Source organism: Euleptes europaea, chromosome 9, assembly GCF_029931775.1.
Source record: "Euleptes europaea isolate rEulEur1 chromosome 9, rEulEur1.hap1, whole genome shotgun sequence".
NCBI lineage: Eukaryota > Metazoa > Chordata > Lepidosauria > Squamata > Sphaerodactylidae > Euleptes > Euleptes europaea.
In genome coordinates, this window is record NC_079320.1 from 63,941,807 (window position 1) to 63,962,829 (window position 21,023).

The window sequence follows — 21,023 nt, forward strand, 5'->3', positions numbered from 1 at the left end:
TGTATAAAAATACACAGAATGCGAATGAAGTCTCTGAGGACGAAGTGGCATTATATGCTCTTGCATTTATGTCAAAATATGGAAGGGGGTGTACAGATACCCATGGTAGAGACAGCATATATTTTACAGTGAAGATTGCCATTTTAATTCCCAGCGGATTTTCCTTTCTGTGGTCAAAGGCCCATGCAAGTTCCCTGTTAACGTTTGCCTCTCGGGGGATAGGTTTGGAGTCTCCTGCTCACAAGGTGACTTGCTGCTGTCATCTTGTGATTAAGATTCCCAAGGAAGGACTTTTTTTTTGGTCATCCTCCTTGAAAAATAAATCAACAACAAAGCATAAAATATAATTCTTTGCTTTGAAAAGGTGTCATTAGATTGTACGGGCTGATCACAGCCACACACAAATATAGCAGAGCAGACTTCCTGGAAGTGTCAGAAACGGGCTGCAAGTTAGAAGGATAAGCCCCCCCCCCCCTCCAACAAGAACAAAAACAAACAGAGAGGGCACATTGGTGGGTTTTTATAAAGAATTCATCCCTGCTGCTGGCTTGGCCTCTTCTCACCCCCTCACCCACTTTGTAGCAAGCCTAGGGAGGTATTCCTGCCCCTTAGCTGACTTGTGCATTCCAAGTCTTGGCAATACTAAGGTGTTGACACCAAACACTTTAAAGGAGCAGGATATATAAATCACTAACCAGACACCGAGCATTCCAAATGTATCTAAAATTGTCCCTGTGAGTAGCTACACTACAGGTATCTTTCTCTCTCCTCATTTCCCACAACTATTAGCTCCATAGTAGTGTGGGGAGAACAATTCTATTGAGAAAAGCGCACTAGGGAGGAGTTAACCCTCCTTTCCCCAGCACTGCAACTCTGATCCAAATGTACCTGCAGCAGACCACCCAAACACTTAATGTTAAGAAAAATGCTGTCAGATTGAATCAGATCTTCCAAGTAATGTGTAATTTTGGCTCTCGTTCTCTTCGTTTTTTCCAACTAAGCCAGCTTTTTTAGGGAATTTATTTATTAACTAAACCATTTATACCCCATCTTTCCTCATGGCTAAAGGTGGGCAAATGTCCTTGTGTCTGTGTGTGCCATTAAATTACAGCTGACTTACGGTGACCCCATAGGGTTTTCATGCTAAGAGACTTTCAGAGGCGGTTTGCCATTGCCTGCCTCCATGTGGGCTGGGAGAGTTCTGAGAGAACTGTGACTGGCCCAAGGCCACCCAGAGGGGTTCATGTGGAGGAGTGGGGAATCGAACCCGGTTCTCCAGATTAGAGTCCACCACTCTTAACCACTACACCACACTGGCTCTCAGGCGAATGTCATTAGCTAACAGAGATTTTTGTGTTTTCAACTTTTGATAGAATGTAAATATGGATCCTTCTTTCCCATCCACTTAGCCATGGTCTAGTGTTCCTCCTTTGCACTTTTCAAACAATGTTTTCTCCCCATCTTAGTCTAGCATGCTCAATCTCTCTCTTATTTTTCCGCCTTTCCAACATATGTGGAATATAGAATATGAGACTCTCATATTCCAAGATTCCAATGTTAAGATACTGCCACACACAATACATGCTAATAAACGACTATGGAGCCTTCATCTCTTATGTAGTTTTTGTTTTCTTTATTAGGCAAAGCTGAATGGTAGTAATAAATCTTACATCTTCATGTCACTGTTTTCAAAATCTCAATGGGCCTGATTTTTTGTCAACTGAAATCTATACAACTGCAATACACAACAATAAAACTTTCCCATTAAAGCTAGCTTTATTTAACATTCAGAGCCACCAAGCATATTCCCACCCTCATGCAGTTTATCACATCCTCCATTTAGCTATCCAATATTTGCTATGCATTATAAATTAGATGAAGCATTTGGTACATCAGGTAAAAAAAAACCACACACACACAAAATTTTCTTCTCTACACGAACACTGTAATTTATCACAGGAAACAGACGAACCAAACACAGACTCCTGAAGAAATGTAATGTTGCTAAGCAGATACTATCAGGAGCTGCTTATCTTCGTAGTAAACATTAGCCTTATGCGGGTTCACTTAATTAAGAAGCTGCAAAGATAGAAAAAAAAAGGATTAAAAACTGTGCACGTGTAGCTTTTGCTTCACTCCTGTTTTGAAAGACTAAGGTTTGTAACTTATTCTTTGTAATAGCTAGTGATGGGCTTGACCTGAAATAATATTTCTTGTTGAAAAGGATCCCTGTTGAGTGCTTTTGAGCACCTAAAAGGAATGCTCACCCCCCACCACAAACACACATACTAGGGTTGACAAGGCACTACCTGGCTACTGGTGGAAGGGCTGTGGATGAGGATATGGGGTGCACACAGGTAGCTTTAGGGATCACTAGAAGCTCTATGGAATTACCACAGAGTTTCCAGTGATTCCCAGAATTACCTTATGACAATTCCCCCCCCCTTTTTTTACCAGAAGTGATGGGCACCGCAGCTGGCACTGTGTTTCCCCTCACACTGCCAGTCAGAGCAGTGGTGGGCAACAGAAGCAGAGGAAGGGACCCACCGGGGGAATGGGACCACTATCATATACATATCCATGTCAGAAATGGGTGTCAACCCCATTAGCAGCTCCCCACCTTCCGAGAAACAAGTGTTTACCTCACAGAACCACTGACAGGCCTTTGGAGGGCCTGTCCTTCTCGAAAGTATGCAATTCCCATCTTCCTTGGCTTTACATTACTGCTGGGAGGATGGGCATTTTCATTTTCTTGGCCTCCTAATGCAATTCAGAAGGTGGAGAAAACCACAACTCCCATTGTTCCCAGCAAGGAACAACAGCAAAGGATGATGCAAACTGCAATTGTGAGGAGAGACGCCCAAATAGGTCTTTGTAGTGTTAAGCGAGTCTTCTCTACTGCGGGCCACAACCCCTTGTAGGAAAAAAAGGCCTGGAAGTGAAGGAATTGCATGGTAGAAGAAAGATTCATTTTAAGATAGGCATGGACTGAGAGGGGTCTGGGCCCAACATGAGACGTTTTGAACCGCAAGGGTTCACCAGTCTTGCCAATTTGATCTTTGGTAGCTTCATTACTAAAACCGCAAACCCATAAAACCAAAGCAAATATGCAGTAAAAATTTAAAATTGTAGTAATACTGGATCCCTATAAGTAAGGAATTAAAAAGACAAAAAGACTGAATACAGGAAAATAAAATGGAAGGATATGGAAAATGAGATCCAGGAGAAAAAGAAAAGTGAGCAGCAGAAACATCCCGTTAAAACAAAGAGTCACTGCTCAGAGAAAAAGAGAGAGAAATCTTGCCACATAAAGGTGAAGGTGTCAGGAGCATTCTATCAATTATATGTGATAGCTTCCTAGCATATCACTAACCTGGAGGTCCAGTAAGGAAAAAATTCAATTTTCAGTATTGCACTTCACATGCCAATTAGGTATTCTGTGACAGTTGTGACTTCCACTTACTTAGTGTTATTAATTTGAATATCATAGAGCAGGTTTTCCTAACTATACAAAATTGGACCCTACAATAAATAACTCAACACTCTGAAGTTTCTCAGCAGAATCCACAGTAGTTGAGAAGAGTCTAACAGGCAGAGGGCTTGCCTCTGGGAGGTTTGTCATCTTTGATCTGGCTTAGGGATGCAGTGGACACTGGTACTCCACTCCTCCCCTTCTTTTCACAGGTAGGCCCCAGCATTTTAAGGGCGAGATCACAAGGGCACTTGGCCTGTGGCTCTTTGACTGGGGTGCAGATCCAGGGCCCTGGCACTATATGCGACGTTGAAGAAGGTCCCCCCCCCACCTTGGGTTGCCAACTTCCAGGTACTAGCTGGAGATTTCCTGCTATTACAACTGATCTCCAGCTGATAGAGATCAGTTCACCTGAAGAAAATGACCACATTGGCAATTGGACTCTTTGGCATTGAAGTCCCTCCCCTCCCCAAACCCCAACCTCCTCAGGCTCTGCCCCAAAACCCTCCCGCCGGTGGCAAAGAGGGACCTGGCAATCCTACCCTCACCACCACTGGAGATTAATCTACACCAGTTACTTACCAGGATGTAGTAGTGACATAGAACAATACCTGTTATACATCTGTAATCTCAGCACATAATGACTTTGCTCCTGGACTGCTACATGGCTTTTTGTGGACACTAGAATACTGATTGATGGGTACTGGAAAGGTTTATTAGTAGCATTATCTGGAAAAGGATGTTTGAGGGATACACGATTCCAGTGCAAATGGGAGCTGGTAGGTATGGGAAAGGGATGATCATAGTTGGCCAGTCTTAGGCAAGGATACTTGCTGCCTGTCTAACCTCTGTAGCATCCCGAGAGTTGACGAAACAAGGGTCCCTATTTCCCCTACATCTACACTAATGCTGTGCAACACCAGATCAGTGAAACCCAAAACTGTACATTGCTATGAGATGTTGCAGGAAGAAGATACTGATCTGGTTTGCGTAACAGAAACCTAGTTTTCCATTGGGCATCTTCAATGACTTGGCAGAGGTATTGCCGGATGTGGTGCTGAAGACTCCTAAACTGACCATTCTGGGAAGCTTCAACATTTATACCGATGATAGCTTGGCAGGACTGGCCCAGGATTTTATTGCTGCTGCGACTGTACTGGGGCTCTCCCAAATTGTGACTGACCCACCCAACACATGTAAGAGCTCATACTCTGGATTTAATCTTTTGTACTGAGCTTTTGAGGGAAGGTTTGGTTTCAGGGCTGGAGAATGGGCCTGAGCCATGCTCTAACCACTACATGCTTTACCAAGGTGAATGTGGTCCCAACACCCTGCACGAGAGGGGGTCCGGTTAAAATGGTCTGTCCACAGGGGCTCATGAATCCTACTGGATTCCAGAATGCTCTGGAGGAAGTTAGGATTCCAAATGTTCTCTGTTGAGACTGCAGTGGAAACGTGAAATATGGTTTTGCCCCTCACTGCCCTTTCCTGCCCTTGGGACAAAACCCAGCTTCCTGGTTTACCACAGAGCAGGGTAATCTGAAAATGGTTGGGAGACATCTAGAAAAATATTGGTTGAGAACTCATACTGAATCTGACCGATCGTGATACAGAGGTTAGGAAAGCTCCCACTCTCCTGGCCTTCTGTCATGTCATGCACTAATTTTGTATATCTTATCAATACCAGATTTTTATCAATTTTTGTAATTTGTAATAGTTTTTACAGTTTTATCAAGTTGGATAATATGATATACTAACTTCTGGCTGGTCAAATAGACCGTATTAATAAACTTGACTTGACTCCAGTCTACATATGGAGATCCACCTAAGAGTGGTCACGGAAAGCTGGCTGTTCACTTCTAGTGAAACGCACAAGACCATTCAAGGTGATTTGCACTTCTGTAAACTTGTACAAAGAAAGCAGCCCAAGGACATGTACCATGTGTTTGAAAAAATTAATTTTTTAAGTAATTTCCCCCCCTTTTATTTAATCATGTGATTGGAAGTACGGTAAATTAGCTGCAGGCTCTGCTTAATGGACGTTATCAGGGAGGCATTGTTCAGCATTTTAACTGGCTTCAGCTAAAACAAAGCCTCTAGCTAATTTATCAGGTACTTTAACTAAAGGTAATACTGATGCAATCCTGCAGTTAAATTTAACTGCTGTTTTAATGGGCACAATCATTTGTGCACATGGCTTAGCCGCAAGGGGGCGGGGGAGCGAACAAGGGGCAGAGAGAGAAAGTGGTGGCAAAAGCAAACCACACACGGCAGTCTTTAGAAAGTCTGGAGATTCAAAGCAAACAGGGCAGAAAATTAAGACACTGGGGTCTTCCACATAGATTATCTGCCCAAAATTCAATGCTTCAGGGATAGGATTGCCAGGTCCCCCCTCCTGATTGGCGGGAGGTTCTAGGGGGCGGGGATAGGGTGGCGGCATGCATGGTTGTGCGCATATGATGACATCACTTCTGGTTTTACTTTCAGAGGCGCTGCTTCGCCATGGCCGATTTAATACTCAACCCCCAATTTTTTTGGGGGGGTGGGGGCACCAGGCAACCCTATTTGTGGAAGTTGGTTTTGTTTCCTGCTTACAGACAACACAGTGGTCCCCCTGGCCTTTTCCCAATCTGTTTCAAACCTGCTTTACTTCAAAGTTTTGGGAGAGAGATTGCAGTAAAGCTGGCATGGCAGTTGCACCTGTGGGAAAATTTGGATTTTGCTGGCTCATGTGGCAGCCATTTTCCCTGACGCCGTCCTTGCAGCAGTCATTTCCTCCCATGCCACTGGGGGGCTTTTTATTATGCTTTTTAAAAATCAACACTGGTGTATCATATTGATATACTGTGGTAACGATAGGTGCAGCAGGTTCTCTGAATTCCCAGCTTTCATTTTTTTAAAAATAAAGTGTCTCTCTAGCTCCTTCCTTTGTGGGGGGATCAGGGCAGGGAAACTGGGAAAACCTGCCATGTGGAAGCCCCATTGCTGCTGTGCTTAATCTGTAGCTGCAGCAGCAACCAGGAAACAACAAAATTCCATCCCTGCGTGGAAGACACCATGGAAGAAGCTCTGAAACCGAAAACCTGGTCATTTGGACGTCCCCAGAACTACGGAAGGGAGCAAATTTTGGAAGCTTCTCTAGGTGAACTGCGATGTCAACATAGTCAAATTTCCAGGCTAACTTTTTATAAATGGTACATGTTCTCAGAGACCTCTGACTAGCAGCAGATCCCCATTGAGTGTACGCTCAGGTTTCCTGCAGTGTGATGTATGAAAAGACCAAACTCTTGTTATGATCCATTGTATGTAAAACATAGGTTTTACAACTCCAAACAGCAAGCCTTCTTTTTTTTTTTTGCTTTGGTTGCCTGACCTGATATTTCTTAAGTAATCATTCAATAGTTCATGTCTGAGTTTTATTTTCATTATATAAACATTACAAATCTGAAATGAGTTTCTGGATATGAATTTTTTATATTTCTAGTGCAGCTCAGGAGATTTGTTCCCCTTTGCTATTTGTCAGTGTTTGACATGGCTCTTTTTTCTCCATCTTCTGTCACAATGCTCAGCTGAACGCAGGGAGGGAGATGCAGATTGATTTTTATGGCTTCACCGATGAGTCTCCCACACTCGATGCTCTAGTAGTTCCAGAGCGCAAGTGAAAAGAATCAGATTGCAAAACTTTGCAATTTACTGCTGCAGAGTAAAATATTTTAACATTAGCCCTGTTGTTCAGCAAATAGCAATTATACCTTCTTTTCAAATCAAATTAAATCAGACCTTTATTGGCATAAAAATAAATAAATACATACACATTGAGGTTAAAAGGAAGTTTTAAAATTTTGAACAAGTCTCTTCCTTAGGTCATATGCGAGGTTTAAAATTTTTTCAAATAAGTCCCAAGAAGCTAGCAACCCCTGCAGTAGCCTGAGGATAGCTGTCATTTAAAAGAAATCTGACTAGCTCCTTATCTGTGCCACCAGGGCAATCTTTCAAGAGGGGTTCAATGATCTGTGCTTGTGAGGGTGAGCCATGCTCACAGTGTAGCAATACATGGGCCATGGTTTCGACTTGTCCAGCGGCACAGGAACATAGCCTTTTCTCGTAGGGGACTTTGGCATATCTGCCCGTGGTCCAGGCCGTGGGGAGGAAATTTAGGCGAGCTTGCATAAAAAGGCGTCTCAAGAAAGGGGAGGTCAGAGTGTAAAAATAGCCAGGTAAAGAGCTCGGGGTCATATAGATACCATAGGTTAAAGTATATCTTCTTTTCATAGAATCATAGAATATTGGGGCCAGGAAGCAAATTTCCTCCACCCAGATTGGCCAGAGATCCTGGAGGGTATTTTTTTGGGGGGGGGGATCTTCTGGGCGAGGAGTAGGGGTCACTGGGGGTGTGTGGGGAAGGTAGTTGTGAATTTCCTGCATTGTGCAGGGGGTTGGACTCGATGACCCTGGTGGTCCCTTCCAACTCTATGATTCTATGAACTGGCTGTTTCACATGTTGAGTTACCCATACATGATGATCTACATGCAGGACTCCCTCCTATTTCAACATGGATGTGGCTGACATGAAGGAAGACATTTCCAGTGCCGTCCTATACAGAATTGGTGGTGGAAAGTGCCTGTCAAGGCACAGCTGATTTATGGCAGCCCCATAGGGTTTTCAAGGCAAGAGACATTCAGAGGTAGTTTGCCATTGCCTTCCTCAATGTGGGCTGAGAGAGTTCTAAGAGAACTACGACTGGCCCCAGGTCATCCAGCAGGCTTCATGTGGAGGAGTGGGGGAATTAACTCAGTTCACCAAATCAGAGTCCACCGCTCTTAACCATGCTGGTTCTCTGTACAGAGTTACACACTTCTAAATCAATTTGCCCTGACCCGGATGGCCTAGGCTAGCCCAAACATGTCAGATCATGGAAGCTAAGCAGGGTCAGCCCTGGTTATTATTTTGGATGGGAGACCACCAAGGAACTCCAGGGTCGCTATGAAGAGGCAGGCAATGGCAAACCACCTCTGAATGTCTCTTGCCTAGAAAACCCTGTGGGGTTGCTATAAGTCATCTGCGACTTGACGGCAATTTCCATTACCATATCCATTCATGTCACTGGACTTAGAACGGTATACCTGCACTTAGGTTAGCTGTTTATTTTGTATGAAAGGTGCTTCATACTTCATGTAAATGAAGGGTACTTCATTTACAGATCAATACCCTGAATCTCTCACTTTAGAAACCCCTCCCAACTGTGACTATTTACTCAAAAGGAAGACAACCCTGAATGTAAGATGATCCCCCTAAAAAAGGTTTTATACAAAAGCTCACCCCCATATTGAACATACTTGTATGCAAACTGAAGTCTCTTTTTCATGACCACACACCTGGAAAGAAACTTGCTCTTCCTTTTTGGTAAACAGGGTGTTTAGATAATTCACAGTGGGTAGCCGTGTTAGTCTGTTTGCAGTAGTCAAAAAGGGCAAGAGTCCAGTAGCACCTTAAAGACTAACAAAAATATTTTCTGGTAGGGTATGAGCTTTCGTGAGCCACAGCTCACTTCTTCAGGTATCTGAAGAAGTGAGCTGTGGCTCACGAAAGCTCATACCCTACCAGAAAATATTTTTGTTAGTCTTTAGGGTGTTTAGAGTTAGGCTCCAATTAAGAACTCCATAGCGTTTGGACCGCTCAAGAATTTGAATGGAACAGGGCTGGCTTTAGAAGGAGGAGAGAAAGAACTGATTATTAGGAGGACATTCTGGAATGCAGGCACACTACAAATGAATGAAAAGTAACTAATAAAGCCCCATGGAGAATCAGAAGGAGCCTGTAAACAACAGAGGCTGCAAGGACTTAAAGAGGGAGAGAAAAACATTTCTTTCTAAAGCAGCTTCTAATTCTCCATGGCGGTTCATTAGTCACCATCTGTGCTCCAGCATTCTGAATGTATTCCTGTTCCTTCTCTGGAAAAGCAGTGGGGAGAATCTTTATTAATTAATCAGCAGCAAAACGTGCTCATGATTTTTCATTTTTCATGACAGTAATATTGTACTTGAGCGATTACTATGATAGCGAATTTTTAAAAAAATGCTCAGATTTGGATCAAATGTCCCACTAAAAGTCTTTCCCCTGCTAAGTAAAGGACTCTTTTAGTAGAATTTAGGCTGTTTAGTACATTCTTCCAGTATAGATTTAAGCAGCTTATTTCTTATTAAGGTGAGGTCTAGGCAAGACTAGGGTTGCCAGGTCTCTCTGTGCCACTGGCGGGAGGTTTTTGGGGTGAAGCCTGAGGAGGCAGGGTTTAGGGAGAGGAAGGACTTCAATGCCATAGAGTCCAATTGCCAAAGCGGCCATTTTCATGAACTGATTTCTGTGGGCTGGAGTAATCGCACCCTACAAGTGCAGCTCTGCTGATGGAATATTTATTTATATTACAAAACAGACTTAGCTAAACTAGCCAACTCTCATCAGATCTTGGAAGCTAAGCAGGATTAGCCCTGGTTATTATTTGGATGGAAGACCACCAAGAAAGTCCAGGGTTGCTACACAAAGGCAGGGAATAGCAAACCATCTTTGTTTGTCTCTTGCCTTGAATATCCTATAGTGGTGTCATACATTGGCTGTGACTTGACAGCACCTTGTACCTCCAAGCTGACATTTGAAGGGGCCTTGGTAACGATTGCACCCCCCCTGCCTTAGAAATCCCTTCCCTTGCACTTTCAGGTGCTCTTGACCTTTCCCCCCAAGAGATATATTTTGGACTTCCCATAGCACAGAGAAAGATGGAAGCAAGATATGTGGTCCTTCTTTCTTTGGTTGCCCATTTGTTTCCAAGCAGGGAGGAGGAACAAACTGAAATGTTGCCACTCAGACACTACACAGGCACTTCCCTCTCGCCATGCTGTGGTCTCAGATAGGCTGGCTGATGCCCAGTAAATAACAGAAGCTTATGCTGAAACTAACTGTTGGGCTACAAGAGGATACAGAGCAAAAGAATAGCCACAAAAATAAATAATAAATTAATGTGTGTGTGTGTAAAGTGCTGTCAAGTCGTAGCCCACTTATGGAGACCCCTTTTTGGGGTTTTCATGGCAAGAGATTGGTTTGCCAGTGCCTTCCTCTGCACAGCAACCCTGGTATTCCTTGGTGGTCTCCCATCCAAATACTAACCAGGGCTGACCCTGCTTAGCTTCTGAGATCTGACGAGATCAGGCTAGCCTGGGCCACCTATTATTAAATAGAAATCATTATTATTAAAGTGAAAGTTGCACATGTAATGACATCAAGCAGAGCAAAGGGAGATTCATTTTCCTCGAACCTGTTTAAAGACAGGGGACCTCTGAAGTGGCTGGTACACACAATATAATTTCCATTAAAATTAGCGAGAATTACATGCATGTCTAGATGTGAATATTTAACCTACAGGAGACAAACAGGCAATATTTCAGTACAGTCACTGAAGATTACCGAGGGAGACAAAACCGATCTCGCGAAAAGCCTAATGAATCCAGCAATGCTGTACTGAAGGGCTCTAATATCTCTGGAGAGTTGGGTAAGAGAACTCTCCAAGGGGGAGTGTGTAACTTTCAGAAATTTTGACATGGTATTAGAGCAGAAAACTAGGCCGGAAGAATTATAAAATATTGAATGAGAAAGCTAGTATATATTTAGGTGCGAACGGAGTTATGCAGCCAACCACCAGAGACTCTCCTATATAGCAAGACCGAAGAGTGAAAACTAGGTTATGTGATTCCAATTACTTGCAAAGCAGTAAGGAGAATCCAGGAATTTTTTTTTTTTAAATCTTTTACCTCAGAGGTACTGATCTGAAATAAACGTCTTGCTTCAAGTTTTGCCTCAGAAAAGATGTCCCCCCCCCCTTTGTGAAACCTATTAGAAAAAGCCCCAAGTATACAGGTGAAAAACGTTTTTGGAAATCCAGTGGCTGTTGGTGTAAAGTTAGGACATATGAGGTGCCCTGCTGGATCAGAACCGCAGTCCTTAGACTAGCACCTTTTTCACACAGTGGCCAACCAGTTGCTCTGGACGTTCACTTTCGTCTCCACGGCTAGTAGCCATTGATGGACCTTTCCTCCATGAGTGCGTAATCCCCTTTTAAAGCCATCACTATATCCACTGGCAGTGAATTCCACAATTTAATTACTCACTGAGTGAATAAATACTTCCTTTTGTCCATCCTGAATATATTGTTCCCACAGCCAGAAAAAGCTTTAAAAAACAAAACTCTGTGTCTTAGGACAAAATTAAGTTTTGAACTGCTTGAAGGAGTTACCATAGATTTGAGTTAAGGAGACCTTCCTGAATCCTGTGAGACAGAAGTTTCTGTATGATATAAATATTTGGGTTTCACATTGGGAATTGTGTTTCTGGGAACGTTGGGCTTTCTTAATTACTCATTGTGTGAATAAATACTTCTTCCTTTTGCCCACTCTGAATATATTCTGTTCCCATAGCAGGAAAAAAGCTTTAAAAAATTAAACAAAACTCTGGGTCTTAGGCCCAAATTCAGTTTTGAACTGCTTGAAGGGCAGTTCATGGGAAGGGGGCATCTTACCCATCTTCTGGGCACTGGGTGTGTGTGTGTGGGGGGGAGGTAGTTGTGAGTTTCCTGCATTGTGCAGGGCGTTGGACTAGATGACTCTGGTGGTCCCTTCCAACTCTATGATTCTATGAAGGAGTCACCATGGATCTGAGTTAAGGAGACCTTCCTGACTCCTCTGAGACAAAAGTTTCCGCATGATATAAACATGGTTTTCACATTGTGTTTCTGGGAATGTTGGGCTTTCTTAATTAGAAGATCAGTAATGCCTGACAATCGTCCCTGAAAAACATTGTGACTGCATTAATTTTCTTCTGCAATTTTGAGCACCTAGGTACTGTTGAATATGCTCTGGGATATACACTCAGTTTACCCAGGTCAACAGCAAGGCCCAAGAAGTCTGGCTAACACCTGATATGAACTACCTCTGTATCCTAGAACAAGATTCAAAATCTTGAGCAATGGACTAGGATTAGATGGCAGATATACTTTTTTTTTTTTTTTTGTAAGTGAGAGGATAGAAAGATGGGCTGAAACTCAAACCACTGGTGTTAACACTGGTGTTTAGGAAAATGCAGGGCAACATCCAGTCTTTGGACTTCTTGCTCATTCTACTGTGAAGGGCTGGAACAAGTTATAATTTAAAATGCACTTAACATAATCCTTTTTTTTTAAAGCAAGCCCAGATGGACCAAAAAATGTTTAATCCTGGCCACCCAACATTCATGCAATGCTTCCAAAAGAGAATTTGGCTGATGCTTTATTGAGTCTCCAGGAAATGAGAGTTTAGTTATGAGGAATCCTCTGAGAATATAGCTCTATAAGCCTTTGTTGACCAATCCTGGAGCCCTGACAGAACAATCAAGATAGTGTTTCTGGTAGTTTGCAGTGTGTAGAGCTTCACCATGCAGGTGATGGGGCCTGGAAACGTGACTTTTCTTCATCTCAAATATTATACAACTCTGCCCACCTTACTATTTTTCATTCTTCCCAAAGATAAGCATGTTTCATCCAGTATCCCTGTAGAGAGTTTGCCAAAAAGTCAAAACCCACATGAATCATACCCCTGTCTGTTTTCATGATTGACATCTAAGAGGCTAATACAGAGACAAAATCTTGATATGGAAGAGCCAAACGATTTTTCTATGGCTGAGCGAAGAAGGCCAGCGTAATAGAAATATTATTTTCCAGTATGCCTGCCATGAAAAAAAAATGTGTTGGAAAAACTGTGTTTTCATCCCCTCCCATACCGAGTTCTTCAATAGCGCCAAACGCACATAGAGAAAGTTCTTTTGAAAATCATAACCTATAATGCTGCATGCTGTTTATTGATTTTTTATGCAGAATTTAAAGAGGCTGAGTTTCTGTTCAGACAAAGGAAAGAATGAAAAGAAATGATAATGGAGCTAAACCTTGCATCATGAAGTTCCTTTACATTTCAAAGTCTTGGTCCCAGAAATATGACTGTGCCATACTGTCAGCACCTATAACTCACAAGTTCAGGTTAAGAAAACTCTAGTCAAGGGAGTGTCTTGCTTCATCCTCCCTCCATTAATTTCCCCCTCAATGTCTATGATACTCTTGCCATCCCATGACTTGGGTTTTGCCACAAGGGTTGCATGTTCTTGTTCCCTCAGAATCTCTTTCCATGGATTCCAAGTGCAATCTCTCAGAGTTTGGGGGGAAAGGAATTTGAGAAAGGGAAACAAGAAGCACAGCTATTATCCCCTATCCCTACAGCGAAATTATTCTCTGTGCAGTAAGGTTACTGTCCCTCAATTACATGTGGGATCGATTCCCGGCTTATCTATTTTTTGTCAACGGTGGCTTGCAGAACTATCTTATTAAGGGTAGAAAAAGAAGAGTTGGTTTCTATATATGCCAATTTTCTCTACCTTTTAAAAGGAGACTCAAATGGGCTTACAATCTTTCCCCCTTCCTCTCCACAACAGACATTTTGTGAGGTAGATAAGGCTGAGAAAACTCAAAGAGAACTGTCACTGGCCCAAGGTCACCCAGATGGCTTCATGTGTAGGAGTGGGAAAGAAGAAGATTTGGTTTTTATATGCGGACTTTCTCTACCACTTAAGGAAGAATCAAACCAGTTTACAATCACCTTCTCTTCCCCTCCCCACAACAGATACCCTGTGATGTAAGTGGGGCTGAGAGAGCTCTAAGAGCTGTGACTAGCCCAAGGTCACCCAGCCGGCTTCATGTGGAGGAGTGGGGAAACCAACCCAATTCACCAGATTAGAGTCCGCCGCTCATGTGGAGGAGTGTGGAATCAAACCCGGTTCATCAGATTGGAGTCCACTGTTCTTAACCACTACATCACGCTGGTAAAAAAAGTGGTGTTGATTCTCTGTTATGCTTTGAAGTGATCATCCAGACAAGTCCTTCAATGTAGAGGCACAATTTACTTGTTCATAGATTCAGGAATATCAGAACAGAAGACTGAGAGCTGGAAGCAAGCAAACAAAGAAGCAAAAGGATACTTGGAAGGTTAGCTGAGATATTTGAAGCTTACCTGTATGGGTAACCATGGTACTTGGAGCGGAATATTGACAGCAGGAAGCTGAAGAAGAAAACGACCAGCCCCAGGCCCACCAGGCATATTACTAGAGGGGGGGAAACAGTCAAAGTGCAAAGAGCTCAAGAAAGGATATTACATTCAGTATTAGTTAACATTATCAACACTTACTACTGTATTTTGACATACAAAAGTATATGTCTGCTATATTGTCCCTTGGTGGCCAACCTGCTTCAACTGACATAACCCGACAATAAGAAAACAAATGGGTCACCTCTTTCTCATGACTAAAAGCAGTGGAAGCTGGCAACATGCAAAACATTTCATGGTGCTCGTTGCTGAAGAATTTAGAAGTGTGAACTTCACGACAAATGATCCTGGTGGCATGTCAGACCCTTTGGGGGCAGAAAAGTGACACCCCAAGAGCCCGTTGCCACAAGTTTACAAGTCATGCCACCCAGAACTCATGCATCAGGAAGCCATTGGCTCAGAACCATTCGAACGCTGCTGATAAAAGGGAGACTGCTTTAGGTTTACAGGAAGAGGTCAGATGCCATTAACACTGTTGGTTTTTCAAGCAAAACTACAATCAGCTTCATGGCCATCAATGAACTGCTTTGCATGCTGACAACAGCTCTTTCTTGACTCCAAGCAGGGCTGCCAAGAGGAGGTGGGGGAACATGTTGTCTATTGTTCATATTCTTCAGGGTGTTCTAATTCCCTTCATTTGGCACTGCAAGTGCCATCCTCATTCTGGAGTGGGTGGCCAGTTTTCAAATGGGCAGCATTATTTTCTGATGAATTATGCCTGCCACAAACAGAGACCCTTAGCTTCCATTGCAAATAGCAGGGGGTTGTCTCCCCTGGGCCAGGATATTCCTATGCCTTTCAATCTTGTCCCTGGAACTCCTACAATTATCTTGAAGCTGGTGGCCAATTTTGAGTCTCCTACTCTTATTCTCTGAGAAGTTATGCCTGCCATAAATGGTCAGATGAAGACAGGCCAATTCTTTTATTACTATAAATTCAAGGTAACAGTAAGCAAAGTGATTTGTTTTCAAATCAAATCAAATCACACCTTTATTTGGCATAAAAATAGAGTACATATTGAGGTTAAAGGAGATTTATAAGTTTTTGACGGAGATCTTCCTTACAACATTAAAAGTTAAAATTTCAATATAAATCCCAGGAAGCTAGCAACCCCTGCAGTAACCTGGGGATAAGTATTACTTAAAAGAAATCGAATTAGCTCCTTATCAGTGCCACCAGGGCAATCTGTCTGTAGGGGTTCGATGACCTGTTCCTGTAAAAGTGAGCCATGCTTGCAATGTACTAGTACATGGGCCACGGTTTCAACCTGTCCAGAGGCACAAGAACATAGCCTTTTCTCATAGGCGTCTCTGGCATATCTGCCCATGGTCCAAGCCGTGGGGAGAAAATTTAGACGAGCTTGCATAAAGAGACGCCTCAAAAAAGGGGAGGTCACAGTGCAAAAGTAGCTGGGTAGTGAGCCCGGGGCTGGGTAGATACCAAGAGCTAAGGGTGAGCAAGAATTAGTAGCTCTAGCAAGGAGCATTTGTTTTTCAATATCAATAATCCTTAGTTCTAGGGTTCTAAAGGCTTGTGCTTCATTTAGGGGGAGTAGCGCCTCGAAAGATACCCCCATAGATTTGATTTGCTCACTGATATTCTTGCTCCAGGGTGAAACAAAGTGATCCGATAGCATATGCCACGTCAAACTCAAAGGGGTGGCTCTAAAATGAAGCCTCAACCAGAACTTAAAAATAAGTAACCAGGCCCTAGTTTCTAGTAGACCTAGCCCTGTCTCTAGACAAAGAGTGGGGTAAGGGACACAGTTGGGAATTCCCAATATTCGCTGCAGAAAAATAGACTGGGCTGACTCTAACTTCTGGTTGTGAGTTACCCCCCAAATAGGAATTCCACAGAACATCGTTTTATGATATTTAGTTTGGATCAGAGTTATATGGGGGGGGGCAGGTGGAGTCTTTGTCTAGTGGCCCATGGTCGCATTCAGCAGCCCTGATTCTGAGAGAAGGGTCTTGCCAGCTGAGATCCTTTCCCAGAACATGCCCAGGACTAAAATTGGGACCTTCTGCATGCAAAGTATGCACTCTGTCCATGAACCACAATCTTCATACTGAGTATATGCAATCCTTTGGGCTAGGGTTGCCAACCTCCAGGTGACAGCTGGAGATCTGCTATTACAACTGATCTCCAGCTGACAGAGATCAGTTCACTTGGAGAAAATGGCCACTTTGGCAATTGGACACATGGAGAAAATGGCCACTTTGGCAACTGGACTCTATGGTGTTGAAGTCCCTCCCTTCTCCAAACCCCACCCTCCTCAGGCTCCACCTCAAAAAAAACAACAACAACCCACAGGTGGCGAAGAGGGACCTGGCAACCCTACCTTGGGCACTAAATTAGCGCTTTGGATTCTGGCCTGCATTGTTGTATAATATGAAATCCAAACCAGCACATCTACAAATACGTAAGAATGTGTTCACCATAAATAAACACATCTGCAAGTACGCTGGAGAAAAAGTGAACACGTATTTCAAAATATGGAAACCTTCATGCAAATCTATAATAATCACATGCACAGATATTAGGAGAACAACTGTAGTGATTGGGCTCATTGCATTCCAAGGACTTACTTCTCCGTTTCCCAACATCCCCTTTGGAAGTAGCAGCTTCATTCAAAAGAACCATTCCCATGGTGATAGCAGCATCTATATTGTCGTTGTCAAGGAAACAATAGAAACGCAGAAGTCTCACAAAGCCAAGAGGTGCACCTCCAAACTTTGAGTGTTGATTTTATTTAAATGAGAAAAAAATGTGTCAAACATCTTCTGTTCTACAATTTATGTATTGTGAATGTATGCAAAGCAGTCAGGAGAGGAGGAAAAAGCATTCAAAAGAGATCAATCCTATGTAGAATCTGCGTTGATTGTTTACTTTTAGCTAACTTTTAGATTTCTGTGATTCACTGAGACAGAGTAGCTAAGGTTTCTTTTGGAAAAAATAATAATTTCAGTAAGTAGGCTAATGATGCTTTGTTAAATTAGGTAAATTTCGTAAAGCCTTCAATAAACCTGTGAGATATCTGGAAAACTCGTGTACCAATTTTGGAAGAGCAAAATGAATATCGCCAGGAGACAGATACACGGTGCATAAAAATAATTACATTAATTCTCCGATTAACTGATGCATGCTAAACTATTTCAATAGGAGAAAGTATGTGGCGTCTCAGCCCGTCCTTCGAAGATGGATGCTATCTGCCCAATGTGCCACAAGAATGGAATAAAATCATTGTAGCGTCAAGAGTTTTCAGTCACGAGCCATTTTTAGATTCTTAATTGCTAGCTTTTACAAATGCAAACAAGCACATAATGATAAAATAATTTTAACTAATTTGCCAGGATCCTAAGCCATTCACATAATTGTCTGAAAATGTATCCATGAAAAGAAACTGTTACTACTGTAATTAACATCTGTTCCAAGCACTTGGCACACAACCGTACAAGCAGGATTGATATATCGTGGGAGCTGCATCTATTTCTAGACTTCAAAATAAAAATGAAACCATTTTATAATCTTTTTTTCTTTTTAAGTTGTCTCATTAGTACTTACAATGATAAATTGAAATTATCTCCTGGGCACCACCCTTCTTGCAACCATTCTTGCATTAAAAAACACCACTGTTGACCATTAAGTTATTTATACCCAGTGGGGACCATCATTCTCCCCTTCTCCCATTTGTCTTCATAACAACCCTGTGAGGTAGGTTAGGCTGAAAGATGATGACTGGGGCAAAGTTACTCAGAGAGCTTCCACAGCATAGTGAAGATTCAGACTCAGGTTTCCCACATCCTAATCTGACACGTTAGCCACTATATAATACTTGATCTCTTTCAAAAAGAATACAGCAGTCAAAAACGTAAGATTTGGGCAGAAAGTTACCAGATAAAGAGTTGGATCTATTAGTGTATATATGACCACCCTGGACTGCCCTTTGTACACACGTGGACGTTTGTGGGGATGAAAGCTAAGATGGAATGAATTTATCATGAAAAAAGTCTACTTATTGAAAGTTTCCATTTCCCCCCATAATTCATATACATCAAATTGGCTCTATAACGATTGGAACAAATAGCTTTGTTACCACATCTAACAGCATAATCGAAAATCTATGGTCATTCAGCACTCATGACTTTTGCTCTATAGAATTTGGGGTCTGCACAGACAGAGCGGAGCAATTGAGAAATTCAGGATTTCTATTTGCAGTATAAGGGCACTAAATCAGTTCACCTATTGGAAGACAAAGAGCTGCCAGATACTGGGCAGAACTGGGTTTCTCCATGTGGGGCGAATTAAATCGCCATGCTGTCGGGGTGACATATTCTAACTGGTCATAATTTGCCCCATAATAGATGCAAATGTGGCATATTTACAATGATTTACCTCAGAAACAAGGCATTTTGCCTCGTTACTTTATACAGTAAAGTAAGAATTCCTGTCCCTAAGGCAATGCTAAAAAAAAACACATGGGAAAATCTACTGATGTAATGAGACAAAGACCCTGACCTGGATAGCCAAAGCTAGCACTATCTTGTCAGATCTTGGAAGCTAAGCAGGGTTGGCCCTGGTTACTACTCGGATGGGACACCAGCAAGGAAGTCCAGGATTGCTACACAGAGGCAGGCAATGGCAAACTACCACTCTCTTGCCTTGAAAACCCTATGGAGTCGCCATAAGTCGGCTGAGATGTGACATCACTGTCCACTTCCAATGAGATAGGGAAAGGCATGTACACTCAGTCTCTGGTACACATATACAAATTTAAAGAAAACAGGTGAGACCTCTGAATTGTCTTAAAACTCCTCTTCTTTCCACACAAGTGGGGAAGGTTCCTAATGTCTTCACTTTTTACCCTCATGGTGCCAACGACCTTTGTGGAAACTTCACCTGCTACTTACTCCCATACTCAGATGGTATGAGTGGGTTTCTGTTGGAGGAGGCCTGTTATCTTCCAGAGATGTATGCCAAACTGCCCCTTCTATGAATGCAAAATTTGTCATTTAAACAACTTTTAACACCTCAAATACTGATCATAACATAGATGGAAGGCTGTCAATTCAGAAGCATTTTTAGTTTTTAGGGTTTTTGTTTTTTTTAAATCCCAAAGAGAGACTTCAACATGCTGCCTTCACTTATCTTTGCCAGTCTGAATGAGGAATCGGACAGGGGTTCCTTGTTCATCATATTATTCTAATTTCTTTCGCTTGACAGGCTTTTGCAGGGCATGTAAAGAAAAGGAAGCCTGAGCAACTCAGGAGTTGCGATAAGGTACTCAAAATAAAATTAAATGTTACGGGCAAGCAACGTTCTGTCATGTATTTGAAAAGGCTCCCTAGAATCTCCACGACTCATGAATTCATTTGATTTAAAGGAGACTGCCGCTTGGGTCACAGACATTTAAGTCAATTAAATGTATGCATTTCAGTGTATTAATTGAGTGCACATGCAGGTGAGAAAAAACCTAAGGAGAAAAAAGACAACAACACATCTTGTTTTGAGATGATGCACTGGTGTTGCAGCTGGGTATAATGTCTCTGTCACACAGGAAGAACAGTCTCTTCTAAGATGGAAGAGGGTAACTGCTGTTTGCCAGGTATTTAGCATAAAGATACTCAAAACTGAACACTTGAGCACGTGAAATTGTCTTATACTGAGTGAAACCATTTCTCTTTCAAGATCGGTATTGTCTGACTGGCAGTGGTTCCCCAGTAGGGTTGCCAACCTCCAGGTACTAGTTGGAGATCTCCCGCAACTGATCCCCAGGCGATAGAGATCAATTCCCCTGGAGAAAATGGCTGCTTTGGCAATTGGACTCTATGGCACCGAAGTCCCTCCCCTCCCCAAACCCCACCCTCCTCAGGCTCCACCCCAAAAACCTCTCGCTGATAGCGAAGAGGGAACTGGCAATCCTATTCTCCAGAGTCTCAGGGGGATGTGATTCACATCCCCTTGTACCTGAATCCCTTTAACAGGAGATATTGGGAGTTGAACCAGAGACCTTCTGCAAGCAACACAGATCCTCTATCGCTGAGCCATGGCCCTGTCCCATTATGGATGTCTGTTGCTTAGTCACACTGGGGCACCATTTTAGTCAAAAAAATGTTTTAATAGATTAATGTATCCCATTAATTTACTACACTGACCCACTGATTCACTCTCTAGCTGTATCATCCTCACATTCTCCAGCACCAGGAGAAGGATGGATGCATCATTTATTTCAACTATTAATATGCCGCCTCCCTAGGTCAACGAAACACTTATGGCAACTCAAAAACCGATAAAGCAGTGTGCTCATAGCTATCGCGATAAGAATTCACAAGGTCCCAACAATAAAATTTGTCCAGAGTTTAGCATTTTAAAGCCATGGTAG

General features: G+C 42.6%; 1 protein-coding gene across 1 annotated transcript in view; it reads right to left on the reverse strand.

Annotated features, from left to right (window-relative positions):
- Positions 1-1,656: 1,656 nt before the first annotated feature.
- TUSC3 (tumor suppressor candidate 3) overlaps positions 1,657-21,023 on the reverse strand; it is a 168,723-nt gene continuing 149,356 nt past the window's right edge. The window contains exons 8-10 of the mRNA XM_056855197.1: positions 17,230-17,304; positions 14,549-14,639; positions 1,657-2,079 (exon numbers count right to left, since the gene is read on the reverse strand). Of these exons, the coding sequence (XP_056711175.1) occupies positions 2,064-2,079; positions 14,549-14,639; positions 17,230-17,304 (182 nt within the window). The 3' untranslated portion in view covers positions 1,657-2,063. The remainder of the gene's footprint in view (positions 2,080-14,548; positions 14,640-17,229; positions 17,305-21,023) is intronic.